This window comes from Anser brachyrhynchus (assembly GCF_964034855.1).
Source record: "Anser brachyrhynchus genome assembly, chromosome: 6".
NCBI classification, from domain to species: Eukaryota; Metazoa; Chordata; class Aves; order Anseriformes; family Anatidae; genus Anser; species Anser brachyrhynchus.
This window is the reverse complement of record NC_137700.1, coordinates 12419548-12440143: the sequence shown is the minus strand read 5'-3', so window position 1 is coordinate 12440143 and position 20596 is coordinate 12419548. Positions and strand designations below refer to the sequence as shown.

The window sequence follows — 20596 nt, the reverse complement described above, 5'->3', positions numbered from 1 at the left end:
GCGTGTTTTATTCTCACACTTTGTTTCAACACTGCGAGTCTGTATTTTATATCAGCAATTATCCTTTGTCTCCACACAACACATCAACATAGACAAGGTCACAAACTACCTATTTCTAATGTATTCTTTCCATTGTGAACTTTTAAAGTGGTTGTGCTCATCTTTGGGAATGTGCTGTGTCTACTGAGATCTACAAAGTTTAATTTTCTTTGGTAACTTTCACTACAACAACTTGAAAGAAAAGCAATATAGCTAAGCACACAATGTCCATTCATCCAGCATCTTAAATGACTTTAAATGACAACTTAAATTGACAGGGATGTATATCATGCATAAAAATTAAACAGGAAAATGTTCCACTAAACAACATACATTTCACATCCACAGCATTTCTTCTGGTAGATTCAGTTTTTTTAAAAATGTGCATTCATACACCTTTAACAGGGATGTGAAGAACTTCCTGCAACATTTCCAGCAGAATATGTAATTAAACATCAGGCTTTCCTCATAGATCCAAGCTATTTAGTATGTTACTCTCTCTGATGATAAGGGTTTAGTCACTGATCCAGAACTTAAAAATTCAAACAGACTGTATATTGTCCTGCCAATATTCAGTAGTGGCCTGAACATTTTGTTCATAAGGTAAATCTGGTCAACTGTAGCCATTGCTTTAAGGAATGTATACAGCTTTCTTTCCTGATTAAAAAAGCCAATACTGTCTTCTTTAGAAACGTTTATTTGCTTTAAACATTTTTCCTCCTATATCCACTGCATTACTGCTTAAATTCAGTCTTAAGTGCAGCAAATACTAAGAATAGTTGGTAATAGGGGTAAAATTCAGGTACTTGGGGACACACCATTTTACTGGATTAAAAACAGGCATAATTTTAATGGATTTGTTTTTGTTTGCTGATCTTGATTTAGCCAGGGTTATATTTGGGTAATAACCAGTTGGCAGCGAGACAGAACAATGGGTGGTGTGAAATAGAGCACTAATGATGGAGAACATTTTCAAGGTCACCAGTTGCTATGCTGCACCACAAAAGCAGCATTTTAAAAGTCATGGGTTGTTCATTTATCATGCAGGTTATACTTAAAACTCAGATTTCTGGGAGGGAGGGAAGTTGCTTAGACAGGTAAAAAAGGTAAGACTAATCGCATTTCAAGCCACAACTCTTCAGGAAGTGATCTACGACATTCCCAATTCTTGTGGTTTTACCATTTTGATCCAAGAACATTCACATAGAAAAGCAGCAGTTAGCTCCCTGAAATGTGATTTGGCACATGCTTTTCTTATGACTCCTATTTTTCTAATAACAGACCACTCCCATGGGCTTTGGTTAGCTTAAGTTGAGAAAACACCAGGGAAGAACAATTACCAAAATCCTTATTAAATTACAGCATCTCTTCATGCATAGCATGAGACATTTATAAGCCTAAAAGGATTTATGGGATGTAAGTCTTCTTAGCTAGGAGAAAAGGAAACAGGTGAAGATAGAGAGACACATAAAAAGACCTACCAAGCCATGTAATAAGTACCCTAAATGCTAAATAGGGAGGGCAGTGAAGCAAAGAATTCTGAATTGTAGCCATTAGACCCAAACACCATTAGAGTTGGGTTTTTACTGAATCAGGGGAAGCCCTGGTTAAGCATGAGTCAGAGATGTGGCTCTGAACTGAAGGCATTTCTTAAAGAGCAAGATGCTAAAGAAAACCACATCATCAAAAACCATGGACTGAACTTGGATGAGATAGAGTAGGAAAAATGTTTCAATTTGGAATTAAGTTTTAAGGCTTACTCAAATTGTTTAATCATTTTTTTTCCTGGTATCTTAACTATTGCTTATCAAGCATTCAGTTTAAGAACATCTAAGTAATTGCTTAAACAGCTACCTTCACTGCTGTAGTTCATTTAGTGAATAGACAAGTTTTTCTCCCACAGGAAGCAGGTGTCAGTAATCCCCCCTCCATTACTCCAGGGATCTTTTCTCAAAAGGTCAGGAGCAACCTACTCATACAATAAAATACACTGACATATCCTTCCTAGAACAGCATTTCCTCTATATGCATGTGAAGAACTATTACACAATGAAGCCTAATATAGCTTTATCTGGAGATGCTGATTTTGTCAAACATGAAGCAAAGATGAATCAAATCTTTGTGATGTAACTAAACAAATCTAAAATGTCTAGAATTGAGAAATACATGGCTCTTCCTCCAGTGATCTTCAGTTCAACTCTAAAAAGCACTAATAAAGGAGTCCTAAGTGACTTCAAACAGCACTGCCATTAAGTATATTTTTAGCTCCATTACACCATCAAGTTTCAAGCCATCAGGTTTCCCGAATGTTTGCACTGAAGCTATATCCTAATACTATTCCCTTAAGATTGTTAGCATGGTTATCTTTAGGGAAAGTGGCAATGCCACTGTGATGATACATTGTCTTATCTGATCACTTGCCTCAACTACCCTGTATTTACTTGTGGTACACCCTACAATTACTTTCTTCTATTTCTCCACCTGTGTTTTTATTCCCAAGTTCTGTACGAATATTAAATAATCAACTCATCACTATATAAATAAAGCACCTGATCAGAACAAATGACTTACAGGATGCTTTCAGCTACCCCCAAGTAAACATGTACTGTTTGAAGCTCTAATACTAACAAGTAAAAACAAATATATGCAGTTTATAAATCAACCTTTTTTTAAATGGAAGACTTGGAATTACACCTCAAAACTCAACTAACAGAAGCTTTTATAGACTCTCTCCGCATTCTCTCCACATCAGTCAAAATTTACAACAGGCAGGGTTTCATAATCACAGAAGTAATCCTACATAAGGCAGGACCAGCTGAGTAGATACAAGTAATTGAACAACAACAAAAAGTCTAGGACTTCATTTGGAATATCACTTTTAATATAAATATTTTGTATACAAAAATAACCAAAACACCCTGTAGTTATCTCAAATCCTCAAGTTGTTGTCTACTCAATTTCCTGATAGTTTGGCAAGCGCTTGTTTTCTCTGCTCTGAAGTCATATACTCACAGGCTTCTAAAATATTTACTATAATTAAAGTCTGTTGAACTGTTTTTGCTTTTACCCATATTCTTCCATTCATTCCCAGCACCAGCTCAAATGGGTACAACTGTGACAACTCCTGAATTATTTCACATTTGGGAGCCAAGAGCCTGTAAATAAGATTAAAAAAGAAAGGAAAATGTAAGCAGTGCATTATTTCAGTCAGTAACTAAGCCGCAGCACTGGTATTATGGGAGCTATTATAACTACTCCAAAAGGTAAGATGATCCAGTTGCGTATCCATCCAAAATAGTCATACAATATCAGATTTTTCATTTTCCTCTGAAAATATATGCACTTAAAATACAGCACTTGTGAATTTATTGCTGTTTTTCTAACTAGATTCAGAAGAGTTACCTGAAAAATTTAAAGTAAATTGTTTCTTTTATAATAATTCTATAACTCTAAGTTCTAAAACTACTGTTTGACAAAGCAACATTTTGAAGTGCTGTTACTTACTAGTTTAACACCAGAGGTAAAGATTTTTCCAAACAACAATTCCCTTCTCCTCCTTCAGGAGGCAATACTAACACAATTAGATAGAGACCATTTTAGTTTTATATCATAACACATCTCACATTCAAATCAAGCTTCAATAAGCTTTTTCAAAGAGAAAAACATATCAAGAGTAAACAGTAATATACTGTTATTTCTTTACTCACATATATAGATGATGGGCCACAAACCAAATCATTTACAAAACCCAGATATGAAATAGCTACTTCGCATTTCTAGATTGCTTTTCCAAAGAACAGTCCCCCTACCACCTACCTTAATCACCAAAACAACACAGCTTGACTATCATTTACCTGTATCAGCTGGTACTTTCAGATAGTCACAGAAATCTTGTATTTACCACAGCATTAACCTAAGTAACTCCAAAGTTTGAAATACATTTCAAAGACTGAAGTGTTTCCTGGGTTAACATATCAGTTTTAAATGAAAATTCTACTTTTTTTTGTATCTGTATCCATATTTCAAGGTAACATTTTTCTTTGGAAATTATAAAATAAAGCATATTGATGTGAGAAGATCCCTTTACTTAGCGGGGGACGTAAATTTAGCTGACAGTTCTCTCATTAATCAGAAAACGAATTTTCATTTAAGCTTCAAGACAGTAGGTACATACTGAAACCACACCTTGAATGTTTGATTCCCTCAGGGATGGTTGTATTTTCTATACTGCCTTGGCAGCCGCGTTTTTTTTTTTTTAAAAAAACAGGTTACAACACAATATGGAAGAGCATCTGGATTTCTTCAGGGGGAAAAAATGTGTTATATCTGACTCAAAATACATGCATCTTCCATCCAGTAAAACTAGTATAAATGCACTAGAACAACTACGACTCATATCCTGATTATTGGTTAGTCCATACTTCTCAGAGTATAAATAATTGTGCATGTTCTACCTAAAACTACAACCTTACACATTAAGGGTGACTAGTTTTCTTGGTACTTACTTTCTTATCAGACCTAAGGAAACTTTAAAGAGGAATCCATCTTCTCCAATTACTCCCATGCCACTTGCTCTTCCACTGCTGTCTATACAGACCATCTCTGGTTCCATGTCTTTATTTGCTACAAGGAACTGACCATAAATAAGGTCTCCCACCTAAACCAAAGAGTGTCAGAAAGCAAAAACTATTACAGATGATCATACTGCACATTCATAAGAAATATTCTATTTATAAAGATCCTCCAGGATGACACAAAATAGTTGCAAAATATTGGTAAAAAAAATGAGTAGAAGTTTTTATTCTCTTCTACTAAAGACAACTTTCCATATGAACAATAATATTGTATCACTACTAGAATCTAAAAGACGTTTACAAAAAATACAGTATTTTATTTTATAGAGGTATTCTTCTTTTCTGTTTTGAAATACCAAGCATGAGTTCATCTCCTCCAGGACTTTAAGGATGTTAAAAGTCAAGTCTAAGCAGCTTACTCTTGTAACTGTTTATCAGGACCACAAGAAAGCCACACCAGCTTATTTTGTTTCCCTTTACAGTCCATTTTTACATGCTGGCGATGGTATTTCAGCTGAATGCAGAAGCAGTGACACGCACGTGCCATCTTTTCAGCGGTGTTATGAAACCACCCGTTTTCTCCCAGTATCAGCGTTAAGAGCTCGTTTTACAACCTCAGAGTGCCCCCTTCGGGTGAACATTACCGCACGACCAGCATCTACCGCTGGCAGCATTATGGAAGAGATAATAACAAAGCAACGTTTTTCTTTTGCCGCCCGGCTGACCCGGGCACCCCTGGGCGAGGAGGAGCGGTGCCGCCCCGCGGGCGCTACCTGCACGTTGGGCCGGTTCCTTTTGGTCGCTCCCTCGAAGGCCAGGTAGGACAGCGAGGCCTGCTCGCTCCCGCCGACGTCCAGCCTGAAGACGTCCCCCGCCCTGGCGGTCACGATGCCGATCACCTGGTCGCCCTTCACCGGCACGTACTGCGGGCAGCGACACGCGGCTCAGCCGGGGCCCAGCCGGGCCCCGCAGCAGCCCCTCGGGAGGGGCCGGCCGAGCCCTCCCCGCCGCCCCCCGTCCCCTACCCGCTTCTGCTGCGAGTCCACCCAGTAGGCGCCTCCGGCCGTCGCCCCGCCGCCGCCGCCCGGCTGGCGGTGCCGCAGCAGCCCGCACTTGGTCACCAGCAGCCCGGCCGCGCAGCGCCGCAGGCCGGGCCCGCACAGCAGCCGGCCCCGCGGGGCCGCCCCGGAGTCCAGCGGCAGCTGCTCGGCGTCGTGCTCGGGGCGGGCGGGCAGCAGCAGCACGTCGCCCGGCAGCACCACCTGCCCCACGCGAGCCTCCGCCGCCATCTTGCCGCTGCCCGCCGCCATCTTGCCGCCCTGCGCCATCGCCGCCGGGCCCCTCCTCCGATCGCCGGCCTCCCGCCGGCTACGTGCGCGCCGCCGCGTGGCGGGCGGCGTTGCTTAGTGACGCGGCGGCACGCGCTGCGGCCGGGCCGTTGCGACCGTTCGGGCCGCTGGGGTGCGAGGGTGGCGGCCGGGGGCAGCGGGCACAGGCCGTGGGCAGGGGACTGGCAGCCGGGGCCGGTCCGCAGGGGCAGTCCCGGGATGGAGCTTGGGGAAGGAAAGGAAGGCCCCGGGCTGCGCTTATATGAAGCCGGGGGGCAGCGGGTGTGGGTGGGGGCCGCAGGTGAGGGCGCTCAGGGCACTTGAGGTGCACCTGAGGGCCTGTCTGGGCGCCCACCCTGACAGCCCGCCGCCCCCTCCCGGCCTACCACCTTATTTCCAAGCAGTTTTTTAATGCTACGTGCCTAAACAGTGAGTGGGGGCACACAAAACTAAGCACTTTTCTCTGCCGTGCTTATTACAGTTGATCTATCATTCGAACGTTTAAGAACTAAATCAATATTAAATGTAAATAACTTCCTCTATTAACTGCCCGATTAAATTAGCTATAATAAAATAAGAGGAGTAATGTCATATCCAGTATTTGGTACCTGAGTCGATACTTCTTAAAAACCCTAATTTAATTCTGACATTGATGACTAATGTATGTCTGTTTGTTGTTAGTAGATCTGAATGGAGTCTCAATATCTGAAGAGATGCCTGGGAAGTTGCCTGAAAAAGGGACTGGCAGAGGTTGTAGAGCATCGGCCAGCAGACCCAATAGAGTATCTGGCACATTGGATTTATAATTACAAGAGAATCTTAGATGAAGAAAAAAAGGTGGATATATAGTGGATAAATAGGAAATGAAATGAAGAATATCAGATCATGTTTAGAGATAAATCACAAAAAGTTTAAGAAATTGTGTAATATAAGTTATGGGAAAGATGTTGAACAAATATTTTATGACAATATATTTGAAGGCTCTTTAATCTCTGTGTTTTTTAACTGATTCCGTGTTACCTCTGAAATAGAGAATGTTGGAGAGGATTGAGCTGAAAAAAGAACGGGAGGCAGCCCTGGAAGAACTTGAAATGTTAAGAAAAATGAAGGAGGAAGAGATGATGATTCAGCAGAAACTCGAAGAGCAACATCAGGTTAATAATATTAATAATAGATAATTATAAAAGCATATGATGTTGTAGAAACTTGTACTACTCAGTATGCCTTTATTCTCTGTATACTGATTTTGAGAAAAAGGTAACTAACATAAAACAAGTATTTAAACCTCACTTTTCTAAATAATAAATGAAATGACCAGTAAGCAAGTGGGAAGAAAAACTTACCTGTGATGTGGTAAGATGTAACCAAAAAAATGAAGGCATGTAAAGTAAAGAGGAAATACCTTATGACTTATGTGAGAAATAACTTAAAATAAGCAGACTGTCTTCTGTAGTTAGTTATGAACAAGAGGTGGTGTAAATAAAGCTAGAATTCAGTACAAAAACTTTTGACAGGCCTGCAAGGAGGCCTAGGAGTAATAACCACTCATTGTCGCAAGATATTTCAATGTAGTATCAGTAAGGCAAAAATGGTAATGAGAATGTATACACAATTATTGATTCCTGAAAATAGTTGGGAATCAATTAATCAATATTGCATATTTAAGCAGCAGAGGGCCCTGATTCTGTCCTTAGCTATTTGAGCATTCTGCTGACATAGCAGTTTAAATCCTATACTATGTGGACTTGAAATATGAGAACTAAAGACGACATCTGTGTTTGAAGTTGTCCTTCATGGATGAGGGTTGTGAATATGACCACTTGTGTCAGACAGCATGCATGCAAGAGCCTCAGTTGTGCATGCTGCTGTGTTAATGTAGATATTATTTACTGGATTTTTTTTTTAATTGGCTCACTTTCACGTGATCAAATCAAAAGTGTGATCTAAAATGTAAGCTAATCATATTAAGCGCAGTTTTACTAATTTGGAAACCAAAAGTTTTGTGCTAAGTGAGTAATTTTAAATAGTATAAACGAAGAATGCTCATACTAGACATGTTTTTTAACCCAATTCACAATTTTGATTTTGGTTATGTACTCAGGCTTGTTTTGATTGTATGCACCAAAAAGGCACGTGGAAACCAGTTGCTACGACATGACAATGTTTGTACTAACTGTTCACAAAATGCTACAGCAAGCAGTATTCTCTAGGCCCTAGTGTTTGTTGAATGTGAATGCTCAGATTATTTGGTTTCTAAAGTCCTGATGTAATAGGGCTTGCAAAGAGTCAACACATTATATTAGATATTTCCAACTGGAAAATGTAAAGGTTGATGAAGATGGTTAATCTAAATAGCTTATCATTTTTATTCATAAATTTGATTCTATATGATTCATCTGTGAGATGAAGTCAGATGATGGTGAGAGGACTTTATATTATTAACATAAAATTGTGTTTCATGCCTTTTTTTTATGTGTTTTATGCCTTTTTTAATATTTCAACCATGAAATACATTGGAAGCAATGGGGTGGGGAAAATGGACATGTATTTTTTTCCTGCTAATTTGTCCCTTCATTAAATGACTGCAGAGGGAGTTGGAAGAAGAACAGGCGAAGCTGGAGCTGCAGAATGAAGAAGACAAGATGCAGTTGCAGCAGAAGGATCAAGAGGTTTAAACCAAAGCTTAATCAACGGTTTAAAAATGCTGTTAATCAGATGTCTTTTCTAGATGCAGTCACTAGAGACAAAACACAAGGCAGAAACCCGGGGTTGTTGTATTAAAACAAATTAAAAAGAAAAAAAGTGAAAATTGGGGAAGAATGTCTAACCCCTTGCTTCCAGTCTGTGTTTTATACTTGAATTTTCATCTGTTGTATTAGGTTTCTTTAGTTTATGTTCAGAACAGAGCATAAATTTATTGCAAAATCTGGCTTAAGTTTGGCTTAACTTTTGTGAGAAAGTGTTATAACATAAACATGTCTAATTTAAATATTTATACAATAATGTTTTACTGTGTGGCAATGCCAAGTCATTTGCTGTACCTGGGAAAGGGACTATGGCTGGAATTGAGATGTCTTTTAGTTCTAAGATCCTTGTGGTTCCCAGGTATTTATGCTAACAGGAGTGCGTATACAGAGGTCTATGTAAATATATTGTCATATAATGCTATTTCAGTTAATAATATAGACGGATATTTGCCATAGTTAACTCAGTAAAGCTTTCAAATCTGAAACACTTCTTAAATTTACAGGGACAGCAACATTTTAGAGATATACATGTTTTTAGAGCACTGTTGAATTACTGATAGTGCATAATTGTAGAAAAATGACTGTGAATGTGACAGGGAAAACTGAATATAGAGAAATTTAAACCAAAAATTCCTGTTATTTAAAAAATGATAAAAATAGTATAGACAAGCATGGAGTGACCCCATTGACTAACACATTTGTGTAGCATGCATCTGAAATATTCTCTTTATATTAATACATAAAGTCATTTTAGCATATCTGAAGTATTCACTGTAGATAATTACTCATGACATGGAATACTTTTAACTGAAAACACATTTTCATTACCACAGGGAAGTGAAAAGACGATTGCTGAACTTACAGATAGACCTGGAGCACCTAATTTGACCACAGTTGAGGAGCTAGACGAGAGTGGACAGTTTGAGGTAAGTGTTTAGAAAGAATGAGGAGACTATAAATTATTAATTTTAAGGATTTGCTTATCTGTATTGACATACCAAAAGCTAAGACTGTTCTAGTTAAAGCTGTGCTGTTTCTCTCCTATGATCTTAAGGGATGGTATTTTGGCCATAATATTCAAACTGTCCTTAGCCTGTTGCCTGGTTTGTGTTAAGGCATTCTAAAAGTCTCTCTGCATTGGCTGGCGAAATCCTCAAGATTTGAGATGCATGCCCTTTTGGATTCAGATGTGCTACAAATGAAAGTATGAATATTCTCAAAGAAGAGGCAGCCTTCTTTTGCCATGTGAACAGATAGTCATACAGGACATGCACTAAATCATGAAACATGACTCACATTTGAGTGAAGTTATTTGTATTTTTCTGAGTGGTTCTGATTGTTGGTGCAGCAGAATGCAGTCTTGTGCAGAGATATCTGAGCAACTGTTTAACGAAAAAGACCAGGTACTAAGAGTGCACAGTGCTCATTGTGGCAAAGACCCACTGAGATTCTGGTTGTCCGAGCCCCATGCCGGTATGACTACTGCTTTCAGTACTACAGCTGTGACTGAAGTGTGATATACAGGCAACTTCCACGGCTGTATTTTTTTTTTCCTGTTTGTACTTTTATCCAGAGAACTGAGAGGACATCAGTCAACCTTCATTTATTGTAAGTCATGGCAGTACATTTAACAGTTGATGCCAACTCGTGTGAAATCTTCCACTTTATGTGCATTCACTGTAGATAAAAATATTGTTACGTCTGTCTTTTTTTCAGTTAAGAGTATTCCAAGTGGTGTTATTTGAGATTTTGGTAGATTTCCTTTTTCCTGTATTAGCCTTACTGATTTGCTCACTTGATTTCTGACATCAGTAGTACAATTCGAGCTCAGAACTTAAAATTGTGGTATTAATATGCTTTATGTTTAGGGTTACTTTAGTGAAAAACAGTGTTATAAGTGTTTTCCAAATATAATTGTGAATATATCTATGAATATACTTAGGGCCAGTTGTTCACAGTTACTTTGATATTGCCAAGAGGTAAATCTGATGAGTTCTCAAGGTCTTGTCTAGTCCTAATTTTTATAATTTTCTGACAATTGAATATTAAAAACTATTCATGAGGCTTCAGGCATATTTTATGTGTCCTTAAATAAGTGAATTGCAAAACCAGAAGTGCAAATGAGTACTAAACTTACTTGCTGCTTCTCGTATGTATCCTCTTCAGTTTTCATGCCTAATGTGGTTTAAAGTTGGATTATGTAGTCCTTTGATGATGTTATTTCAGCTTTTCCAGTGATACATTTGTTGTATTGAAATACAAATCAAGGACAGATCAATAAAATGAAAATATATACACCTGTACTGCTGAAACTGTTCTGTTCTCAGAATCATAATGCTTCATCCAGACTTACTGGATCTTATAATAAAAGTCAGGTGATTGTTTAATCTTTTTTTTTTTTCTTTTTACGAAATTCAGTTAATGCTGGCAACTGATAGACTGACAGAACTTTTTGTGTTCTTTTTAGACTGCAACAGATGTCATGGCAGAATCAGAACAAGAAAATTCCCAACCGATCTGAAAGCAGTAAATATATTTTCTATTCATTGCTTGCTGATCAACTTTCTATTCATTGATTGCTGAAGGGCAATGCCTTAATTTATGTATTTTATATATAGAACTGATTTGTATACCTGTTATTTCAGTTTCCTTGCTTTCTGGGTGTATGAAGTCTGTTAGTTCTGGCATGCCATGCTACATTTTTGCTCTTAAACCAGAGTAGCTGTCATGGATGACTTGAAGGAATAAAACTGGAGTTGTGATGAAAGCAGCAAATATATTTTTTACTTACTGCCCACTGATTCTTGGAGAGTAACAACTTAAAATTCATATGGATTTTACAGATATAATTCATGTATCAAGGTTGTTTTGGAGTAAGGGCAACAATATGATAATTTGAATCAATAATAAAGAAAAGCGAAAGATCAAAAAAACTTTACAAGAATTTGAAAGGTTTCTGATATTAAGAAAGCATGATATATATATATGTCAGGAGATGGAGAGTTCTATACATCAAACTAAACGCAAAAATTTAGTCAGAGGATTTATGCCATCTAGAAGTAACCTTCTCACTCAGTAGACAGGTGTACTAAAAGACCTTCTGCGTCTAACATAGAAATCATGAGGTACTTTTTTAACTCCAGGTGTTTGCTCTGGAGTTTAGATAAACCTTTCTGGTTATTGTGTGATATTAGGTGAGCTACAAGTGTCTGCATGTCCATTTTGGTTAATCGGGTCTTAAAATAATCTTCTGCATTTATCTTGAATTTGCAAGTCAATAAACTATGTCTGTGTTGATTATCTTTGCTAAATACCATTATTGGATTTCAAAGCTTCACATCTAAAATTTTGGAAGAATATTTAATATTTTCCATATCTATTTAAAAATCATTCTTATATCCCTTAAAAATTGCATTAATTCTTATCACAATTTTCTGTAATCACTGATACCTTGGTACAGGTTGTAAAGAATGTTTCATGTCTATTCATTATAAATGGAAAACACACCAGCCTTGAGAAATCCTCTGCTTCTTGGTTTAAAAGTGTCTTCATATCTCAGTGTCTTCTAATAGCACGGGTTACTGGACAATTAACATTAGGATATTGCCAGTATTGTATGATGGGATACTCTTTGTTACGAATTCAGTGCGTAGATAATGTATTTGCCATTCTTCAAGTGTGGGATGAAAGATTTTTTTGGGTAGTTTCACTTTAATTCATTTATATTATAGCTAGCTTTAAGATCTTTCTCTTTGGAAAATATTAAAAATAGGTATACCCAATAGGCAAAGGTCAATCGTGTAATAAATAAGGTCAAACATGTAATAAATATTTTTCTGCTCTAAATAACTTGTTCTGTTCATGCAGCTCATACTAGGCAGAACCCTTTCAATTTTTTAAAAGGTGTGCACTGTTATTTTTAATATAGTAATATATAGCTTTTTCCTTACATATAATAAAGTTGTTGGCCATTATTTAAAAAAATGCTATCACTCTCTTTATTGTCACATTGTTTTTATTGCAGACGCTGTTAATTGTTTATATGCCTTTTATGACATATATTTTCCCAAAAGGGAAAAATGGCATTACCCAGGTATAAATATTTACAAATGTTGATTTAATTTAACAAACTTAACAAAAATTAAACAAATTTAACCAAAAATCTTGTTATTTAGATATGTTGACTATGAAAATTTCAGCCTTCACATTTAGTTAGGACATATGCTTAAGTTATAAGACAGGATTTTAAACATGCTAGTAAATAATTCTAATTACTAATTCCAACAAGTGGCTTTCATTGTCTATTTTTTCATAACATTTGTGTCTTCCTTTTATTTGGTTATATGTGTGTCCACTAGAGTGCATCCTTAAAAAAAACAACAGAGGTGGCTGTGCCTGTTACAAACCATGATTATTTGTCATTTTATTTCATCTTGTTTTAATTGTGACTTTTTCTTTGTGATCTTTCCATTGCTATTTCTCATTTTGAGAATTTGAATTTTCAAATGGAAACTTTTATCAGAAAATTCCTTTAGCAAGGGTCAAAATAAAAAGGCAGATTCCAGTTTACTTATTCCTTTGCTGTTATATTAATCTGATCACGTACATCAAGTACATAAGAAGAAATAAGGTGTTCAAATATCGTTCAAGAGAATTCCCATTGTTCAGAATCTGATGTGCACAGACCTAGTCCACTGATTGCCTCCTGCAGCTTTATAGGAATTCTTATCTTAGATATGGGATCAGAGGGTAAAGTATTGTTGGTTCAATACTTTCTTAAGGTGCAAAACAGTTATAGGTAACTTGGAAATGTTACTGTAGTATACAACAGGGATGACTTCTGCTTAGTTGTCTAAGCTGGGATGGAAATGAAGACAGCTTAAAATCACTGCCTTCTCTTTCTGTACTTCAGTCTTTGGAGTATAGCTAGAATAGAGCCTGGAACAGGAGGAGACAAGGAGGAAGATACCGTTCCATTGTTACTGCAGATGATGTGATTCCAGAAATGTTAGTACAACTTAACTTTTGCATAAAATCTAAGGGTGTATATTGAAAAAACAAAACAAACAAACAAACAAACAAAAACCAACAACCTGCAATTACCTAAGTTAAGCTACAGCTTTCTTTTCCATCAGAGGCAGATAATAGAAAATGTTGGTGAAAATATCATAATAAATACTGACAGAAGATTTACGAAATTATACATTTTCCTTTCTTCAGACCAGGAACAGACTTTTTTGGTCTGTTAAAAGACCCCAAGTACAGATTCTCCAGAGAATGTGCTGATAGTGATGTACCCAATCACAGCTGTTCTCATTCCAGCAATACTCGAGCATAAGGATGCAAACAGATAAGAAGCCCAAAATAGGACAAAATGAATCAGTTTAACTACCAGTTATTTCATAAAGATGGAAATTCAGCTCTGCTATGCGAGAAACTTCTGCTGGAAGGAAAAATATATGTTGCAGCAAGTACATTTTTAGGTTATCATTTAACAGAGTAGGCTTTATTAAGTAAACAGTCCTCTTTCTTTTGATGGGTGATTTTCCTTCATAGTCTAAGTTCTAAAGAAACTGATCCTTTTGTAAGCAATAGCTTTTCACAGCAACTTGCTAATGGCAGTGAGAGTTGGATGAATTAGTTGGGATTAAATGTAAAATTGATTTCCTCTGAACTTTGCTAATACAGTTTACTTACATTTGAAGTCAGCTATTATTTGTTTTACTTCTGTGAAGTTTTCCTGTTCTTAGGTTAGTTAAAGAACAGTGTTGTCTACTGACTACAGCTAGAAGAGAGAGGCTAATCCTGATTTTACTGATATGGACTGATGCAAATTTTAAAATATCTTACCAGCTTGTTTGATTATTTTATTTTATTTTATTTTATTTTATTTTATTTTATTTTATTTTATTTTATTTTATTTTATTTATTTTATTTATTTTATTTTTTAGGTTTGTTTGGTTTCTGGCATTACCATTATCACTCATGCAGTCTTTGTGCTGTATACTTGTGTATTTGTTTCAATTCAGATGGTGGAAGAAACTACACTATTATAAACTTTTATGTAGATATTATTGGGCTAGTACTAGTGGAAGAAAGGCAAGATAGAGGAAGATACCATTTGAGATGTCACAGTGTAGCGAACTTTTTTAAGAAGCAGAGGGCTTTGATTCACGGAACTTGAGAGCTCTCAGTTGAATATCCAGCTTAAATACTCTGGATCTTCTCTGTTAACCTGTGTATTCATCATTATCATAAACCAATATCAGTGTTTATTGTAGATCTGAATTGCTGGGGTTTATACCAAGTTTTCTTTGAAATTTTTCTAGAAGATGCTACGTCATGAATGATTATATCCATTAAGGCCCTTTACTGGAGATACTCAGTGCTTCCATTTTATCCTCAGTTATATGGCACCTAAAGTCAATGGCTATTTTGAAAAAAAATTGGGACCACTAGTTTCTTAGAATAGTCCTTTGACTGTTTGAACATGAGTTCATGAGGGTGAGGTTGAAAAACAAACAAAAAAAACCACCACCACCACCAACAAAATGACTATATTAAGCCATTTGCCATTTTATTGTTAATACCAAGTGTGGTTGTATTATTACCCAAAAGTAGAGCAACAGACAAACAGTCTAGTAATTTAACAAGTAGAGAAGGCTCAGCATTGGTTTCTTGCTAGTTAATCTTATTCAAGCTGTTATTTATTAAAAAGGATGTTTTGGTGTTTCTGTAGTGACACAGAAACATATACCACACTAAAAATCGAAACTATTCTTCCCCATCAGTTTCGCATCTGGCATATTTTAAAATTTCAAACATACTTTAAACAACTATATGAAGTTTGGGCTCGATTTAGAATAAACGTTCAATATGAAACATTCAATATGAGACATACCATATGAAAGTTATCTGAATTACCTTACCCTCTCTAAAGAATATTTAGAAGGTTTTGGAGTCTTTTAACAAACTCTCGAAGGAGATTTTGCCACTTTTTGCATGTAGTCATTCCTGGATATAATAATTGGAGATGATATTATTAAGGATTTTTTTCCCCATAATCTTGGGAAAGTGGGTGTGAAAAACGTACTATTTTAGTTTGATGTAAAACCCATGGGCGTTTGAGTTCAGCAAATGTTTCTTTGGACAAAATAAATGATTTTACTCAGTGGTTTGTCTATAATTTAGATGTGATCTTGCAGATTCCAGATAAAAGCAGTAGCTTTTTCTGGGGGAGGAGGAAGTATGTCTGAACTTGATCAAATGTCTACTTCTTTTTAATGAGCTGAATCAAATTTCCAGCTCTGTAATAAATAGAGCTGATTTTTTTGTTGTTGATTGAAAAAAAAAAAAAAAACAAAGCAAAATATATACATATTTTTTGTTGTTGCACTGGGGAAGTAGTCTTTTAAGGATCTCAATTTTGTTCTCACCGAATTTGCTGAAAAAGCTCTGGTTGAAATCATTAGTAAGAGGGTTGTGCTCTCTACTAATGTAAGTTTGAATTCTACCTCTGAGAACTCATCTCTTCCTTATTAAACTTTTACTATACTTAATTTTAGAACGAGAAAATTGATTGATTCAAACTATGTGTAGGGGAAGACACTGCAGAAGAGAAAAGATTCATTGTGGCAAGGAGGGTGGGAGAGAGGGAACATTCTGACAATAAATCTTTCCCATTGCAGCAGCAGGGCACTGCAGCTCCCCTTTGCTCAGTTTCAAGTCACATTCCTGGGAGTGTGTTGGGCTTCTCCAATCATTCTGCTCCATTTCTACCCCACCTCCCGAATGTAGTTTCTTCCAGAAATGACTGGCTGCATGCAGACACACCTGTATTTGGTTCATTATTATCTTAAGCAATTTTGGTTTTGCCACTGATGTGTTTAGTAGATAAGTTTAAAAAGTGCTATTTATTTAACCGATAATTGTAACCCTGGAAACAGGATCTGTTGTTTGTTTCATTGTAAACCTAGCTGCACTGAAAAGTTACCCTTAGGCACTGACAGCTGAAAATTTCTAAAGCTGGGACTGCTGTGAAGTTCTGAGGCAGCTGTTCTTCAACATTTTTTCAGTGCTCATATGTGTCTATATAAGTCGAGTCTATAGAAAAAATGTATCACTATTATTTTTCTCCCAATGGCTTGAGCTATGTGTTACTGTGTTTGCTTGTATTTTAAAACTATTCAGGCAAGTTTCTCTACAAGAACTGTAAGTCATCCTTCTGAAACATTGTCTATTCTTATCTCAATAGAGCGTGTTTCTAAAGACATTAAATATATTTAGAATTGAGGTTTTCATCATTGCTCAGACTTAGGCCATAGGTAACATTCTCCTTACCCTTCTTTTGTGACTTTTCTGATTTTTTATTTCTTTTGTCTATCACCTGGAAACTCATCACAGTTACATGATAAATGAATTTGTCTTAGAATTTTTCTAAGCTTTGCTTGGCACAAAAAATCAAGAGAGTACAGACAGACCTGTATGTTCCTAAATATTTGGGCTGACTCCTGAAATACAGCAGAGAACTGTCAAGGCAGTTTTCCGTTTTTTGCTGCATTTTCTTCAGATATTCTTCAAATGACAAACAGCAGCTACAACTGTTGCCATGCTATTCTGTGACTACAAGAACGTTGCCACCTGTACACATAGAGGCTCTTGCAGCTGAGAGCAGTACACCAATACTACCTTTTAAATTTCTTTTATTTTGCAAAGACCATGTAAACTTTAAAAGAAAAAATCCACTGACTATTCTGTGTTTTGCTTTGTTTGGGAGGATAAGTAATTCGTATTTATTAAGATAAAATTTTATTACTTGTAGTATTTCAGTGTTGTGAACTGTAAACATAAAACCTTCAGTTTTGAATAGGTTCAAATATATGTGAATTCAAAATCTGGAAATGAATTTTGAGTTCTAATTTTCTGTCTGTGTAAAGAATACTTCATTTTCTAAAGAGATATGTCTGTGCTTACTGAACTTATTGGCAAGTCTCTCACTTGAGTCCTGGTAAAACATTTGTGCCAGTTGTGTGAGAATGTGTGCATGTGTCTTAAAAATAATTATACATTGCAATCGCTTTGCTGACCTTACTTCTAAAGGCTTACAGAATCACAGTGACATATTTTGTGGTACTGCAGAGGTGGAGAGGTAATGAAATAGAACTGATCAACCAAAACCTCTGAATGCCTCCTTCTTTGACCATTGCTGTTGGGATTCTAAGGCATTGATAGCAATTGGGAAGTAGTTAATAATAAACTACAATATGGGCATAGTATTAATTTTCTCATTAGCCAGGATTTCTAGAGGTACAGAAAAGAACATGTCTTTGAGGAGTTGGTTTATGATGGATGCCAATTTCAGTATTAATTTTCAAAAGAAAATACCTTCTGCCTAAGAGACAGAATTAATGGTGTGAATTTGGGAATTTAAGCACTCCTAATACAAAACTATTTGTATGAAGAGCTGGAAGGGATAAAAAGTCAAGAGATGAGAAAATATTAGAAGAAGGAGATATACCTAAGAGCAGTTCTTGCACTTGTTTAGTGCTGAGAACTACAACCCTTGTAGGGTAACGTTCAGCTTGGTAAAGAGTGTAGCTGCTAGATTTTTCCTTCTCCTTCCCTGCCTAACAGAGCTGCAGGCTTCAGTTTCCTTTTACAGGGCTGTAACTGAGTCTGCTTCCTTGAGAAGATGTAGTGTCACTGGTCCGTTGTGTGGAGTAATGTGATTTTGGAGTAATGTGATGAGCATGAACTGAATACATTGCAGAAATTTTAAAAAAAAATCAATCCTTAAGAACTACATTCTGAAGTTTATAGCCTTAATTTACACTGTGAACACTGACACCAGATCATAGTCAGGTTTATTTTGGTTAGTTTTAGTCCTTGTATGTTTCAGTACAACAGGAAAGGTGTGACATTTGTAGTCCTGACATTTGTCTTTGTTAAAAATGTTCCTGTTGTTAAGGATCGAAGCAAGAGGTCATTACACCTCACAAGTCCCACTTTACTTTTCAGGCAGACCATCTGGCAGAAAGCTAAAATCTGTCCTCACAAAAAAAAAAAAAAAAAAAAAAAGATAGTTACACATCTTCTAGCAGGGGTGTCTGGGTTGGTTTAGCATTCTTTGGTGGTTCTGCTGTATTTTCCAATAGAGAATGACTAGGGTGTCAGTCACAAAGAACATGAGGAGTAAGAAACCACTGCATGTACATATTTTTGTAACTAATAATTTTGGAATGATTAATAAATTATTTTTTTTTTATACTTTTCAACTTTGGTAATCCTACATGTGACTTATTAAAAATTTCTTTTTAAAAGGATATTACTGACATTTCACTCATGATAAGCATTCTGTTGCAAAAATAATAGCATAGAGAATATGACTCAGTTGTGCACTCAGCACACCTGTAGCTCAGAGCCTACTTGTTATAAGCACCTTCGGCTCATATATCTCATTTCTGTGTATTGTCATGATTAAGTGCTTCCAACCAAATTGTGATGAAAAAATACTTGTTTAGAAATGGAGAAAAAGGAAAAATTTCTCACGCTGTAGAAAAAAATGTGTGCATATATATTTACATTTAATCATATGAAAAAAATGTAGAGACCTCTTAACCTTTATCATTCCTTTCTAGTTGGCTATGAAACATTTTTTAGCCTAATTATTTTAATAATTTTTGGAAAACAAAACAAACGGGGGAGGTGGCTGGCTGATTCCTTGCACTGCACATGTTATGAGTTCTTGCTGCCATACCCCAGAGTTTCTTCTCAATACAGTATTTCAAAACTAATTCAAAAAACTGCAAGTCAGCCTTTCTGGAATGCAATTTAAAATGCCAATAGCATACAGTAATAGATGTTGGGCTTTATTTGTCTTGTCTTGAGAAATCAATTTTATTTATTTATTTACAAATCTGAAATATACTGAAAAAAATCCTGAGACTTGTAGTCTGTAAAACACCGGGCATTATAACAAAACTGTGAGATGGCAACTATGTCTATAAGCCTGAAGATATTATGGTGGTATTGAATTTTTCCATTCTATATTCCATCTATAAATAGTAATCCATAGAAATTTTTATGTGCTCCGGTTACTGTATGTATTTTTGTCTAGTACCGTTTATGCTCTTGTGTTGGTTGATGTTACGTGCCCTTCATCCATTAGTGTTCTCTGGTTAAGCACACATCTAAGAACATTTTGGCTGTGTTTTATTTAAGACTTGTTTATTTGAAACTGCTAAATGACTAGTTGGAGTGAAGTCTTTCAGACATAGATGAAAGATAATGATGTTTGCTGTCTGATAATATATTTGTCCAGCTCAAGTATGTGAAATTGCTACTTGAATGGCAGCCTTCCCTGGATGAACCAACTGGTGACAAGGTCAGGTTGGGGGTGTTTCTGAAAGACGTAACCAATCAGATTATGTACATAATCGGCACATCCCAGAGCAGTGGTAGTGCATTTGAGCTCTGTAGCAATGATGGTGGGAGTATTTCTGGAAACTTGTGAATAACCTCCACGGATAGGAGTAATGACTAACAAAGTTGTTGGTTGTATGTTGTATCTTTTTTCTCCAGATATCCATATAAGCCTAATTCTGGAGTTTACAGCATCGTGCAGTCATTTTCAGTCATGCAAAATTAAAGTAAAATTCTGCTATGCATTATTGACTAGATTAATACTGAGTATACAAGTAAATGTGTTTGCCTGGATCAAGCAATTTCCAGTATGCAAATATTTTCATTGTGAGCATAAATGAGCTACATCTGCAAATATTGGCTCTTGGGACTGTGTAGGTCAGGCTGATGATTGGACTTGATGATCTTGAAATTCTTTTCCAACGTAGATGATTCTATGATTCTATACACTGTGCGTATAGGGCAAGTATATATGAAGATTTTTGAT

At 36.5% G+C, this 20596-nt stretch overlaps 2 protein-coding genes across 7 annotated transcripts; one reads left to right on the top strand and one right to left on the bottom strand.

The window, feature by feature from the left end:
• Positions 1-2898: 2898 nt before the first annotated feature.
• EXOSC3 (exosome component 3) lies at positions 2899-5942 on the bottom strand. The gene is made up of 4 exons (XM_080596432.1): positions 5639-5942; positions 5387-5536; positions 4545-4696; positions 2899-3194 (listed from the first exon to the last, which is right to left on the bottom strand). The coding sequence occupies exons 1-4, from the start codon at positions 5939-5941 to the stop codon at positions 2993-2995; spliced, it is 807 nt and encodes a 268-aa protein (XP_080452558.1). The 5' UTR covers position 5942; the 3' UTR covers positions 2899-2992.
• Positions 4708-18644, top strand: DYDC1 (DPY30 domain containing 1). 6 transcript variants are annotated; one of them, XM_080596452.1, is made up of 7 exons: positions 6018-6152; positions 6623-6778; positions 6973-7095; positions 8530-8610; positions 9522-9614; positions 11156-11214; positions 13601-18644. In XM_080596452.1, the coding sequence occupies exons 2-6, from the start codon at positions 6632-6634 to the stop codon at positions 11207-11209; spliced, it is 498 nt and encodes a 165-aa protein (XP_080452578.1). In that variant the 5' UTR covers positions 6018-6152; positions 6623-6631; the 3' UTR covers positions 11210-11214; positions 13601-18644. The 6 variants fall into 6 exon arrangements, with proteins under 6 accessions (XP_080452581.1, XP_080452580.1, XP_080452579.1 ...); XM_080596455.1 differs by lacking the exons at positions 6018-6152; positions 13601-18644 and adding an exon at positions 4708-5431 and having other exon boundaries at positions 11156-12534; XM_080596454.1 differs by lacking the exons at positions 6018-6152; positions 13601-18644 and adding an exon at positions 4709-5431 and having other exon boundaries at positions 6626-6778; positions 11156-12534.
• Positions 18645-20596: the final 1952 nt, after the last annotated feature.

Coding starts and splice junctions, on each gene's coding strand:
- DYDC1 (XM_080596452.1), top strand. CDS start 6,632: ATGGAGTCTCAATATCTGAAGAGATGCCTGGGAAGTTGCCTGAAAAAG. Junction 7,096..8,529: donor AACTCGAAGAGCAACATCAG/GTTAATAATATT, acceptor AAATGACTGCAG/AGGGAGTTGGAAGAAGAACA. Junction 8,611..9,521: donor TGCAGCAGAAGGATCAAGAG/GTTTAAACCAAA, acceptor TCATTACCACAG/GGAAGTGAAAAGACGATTGC.
- EXOSC3 (XM_080596432.1), bottom strand. CDS start 5,941: ATGGCGCAGGGCGGCAAGATGGCGGCGGGCAGCGGCAAGATGGCGGCG. Junction 5,537..5,638: donor TGGACTCGCAGCAGAAGCGG/GTAGGGGACGGG, acceptor CGCTGCCCGCAG/TACGTGCCGGTGAAGGGCGA. Junction 3,195..4,544: donor TCCTTAGGTCTGATAAGAAA/GTAAGTACCAAG, acceptor TCTTATTTACAG/GCTCTTGGCTCCCAAATGTG.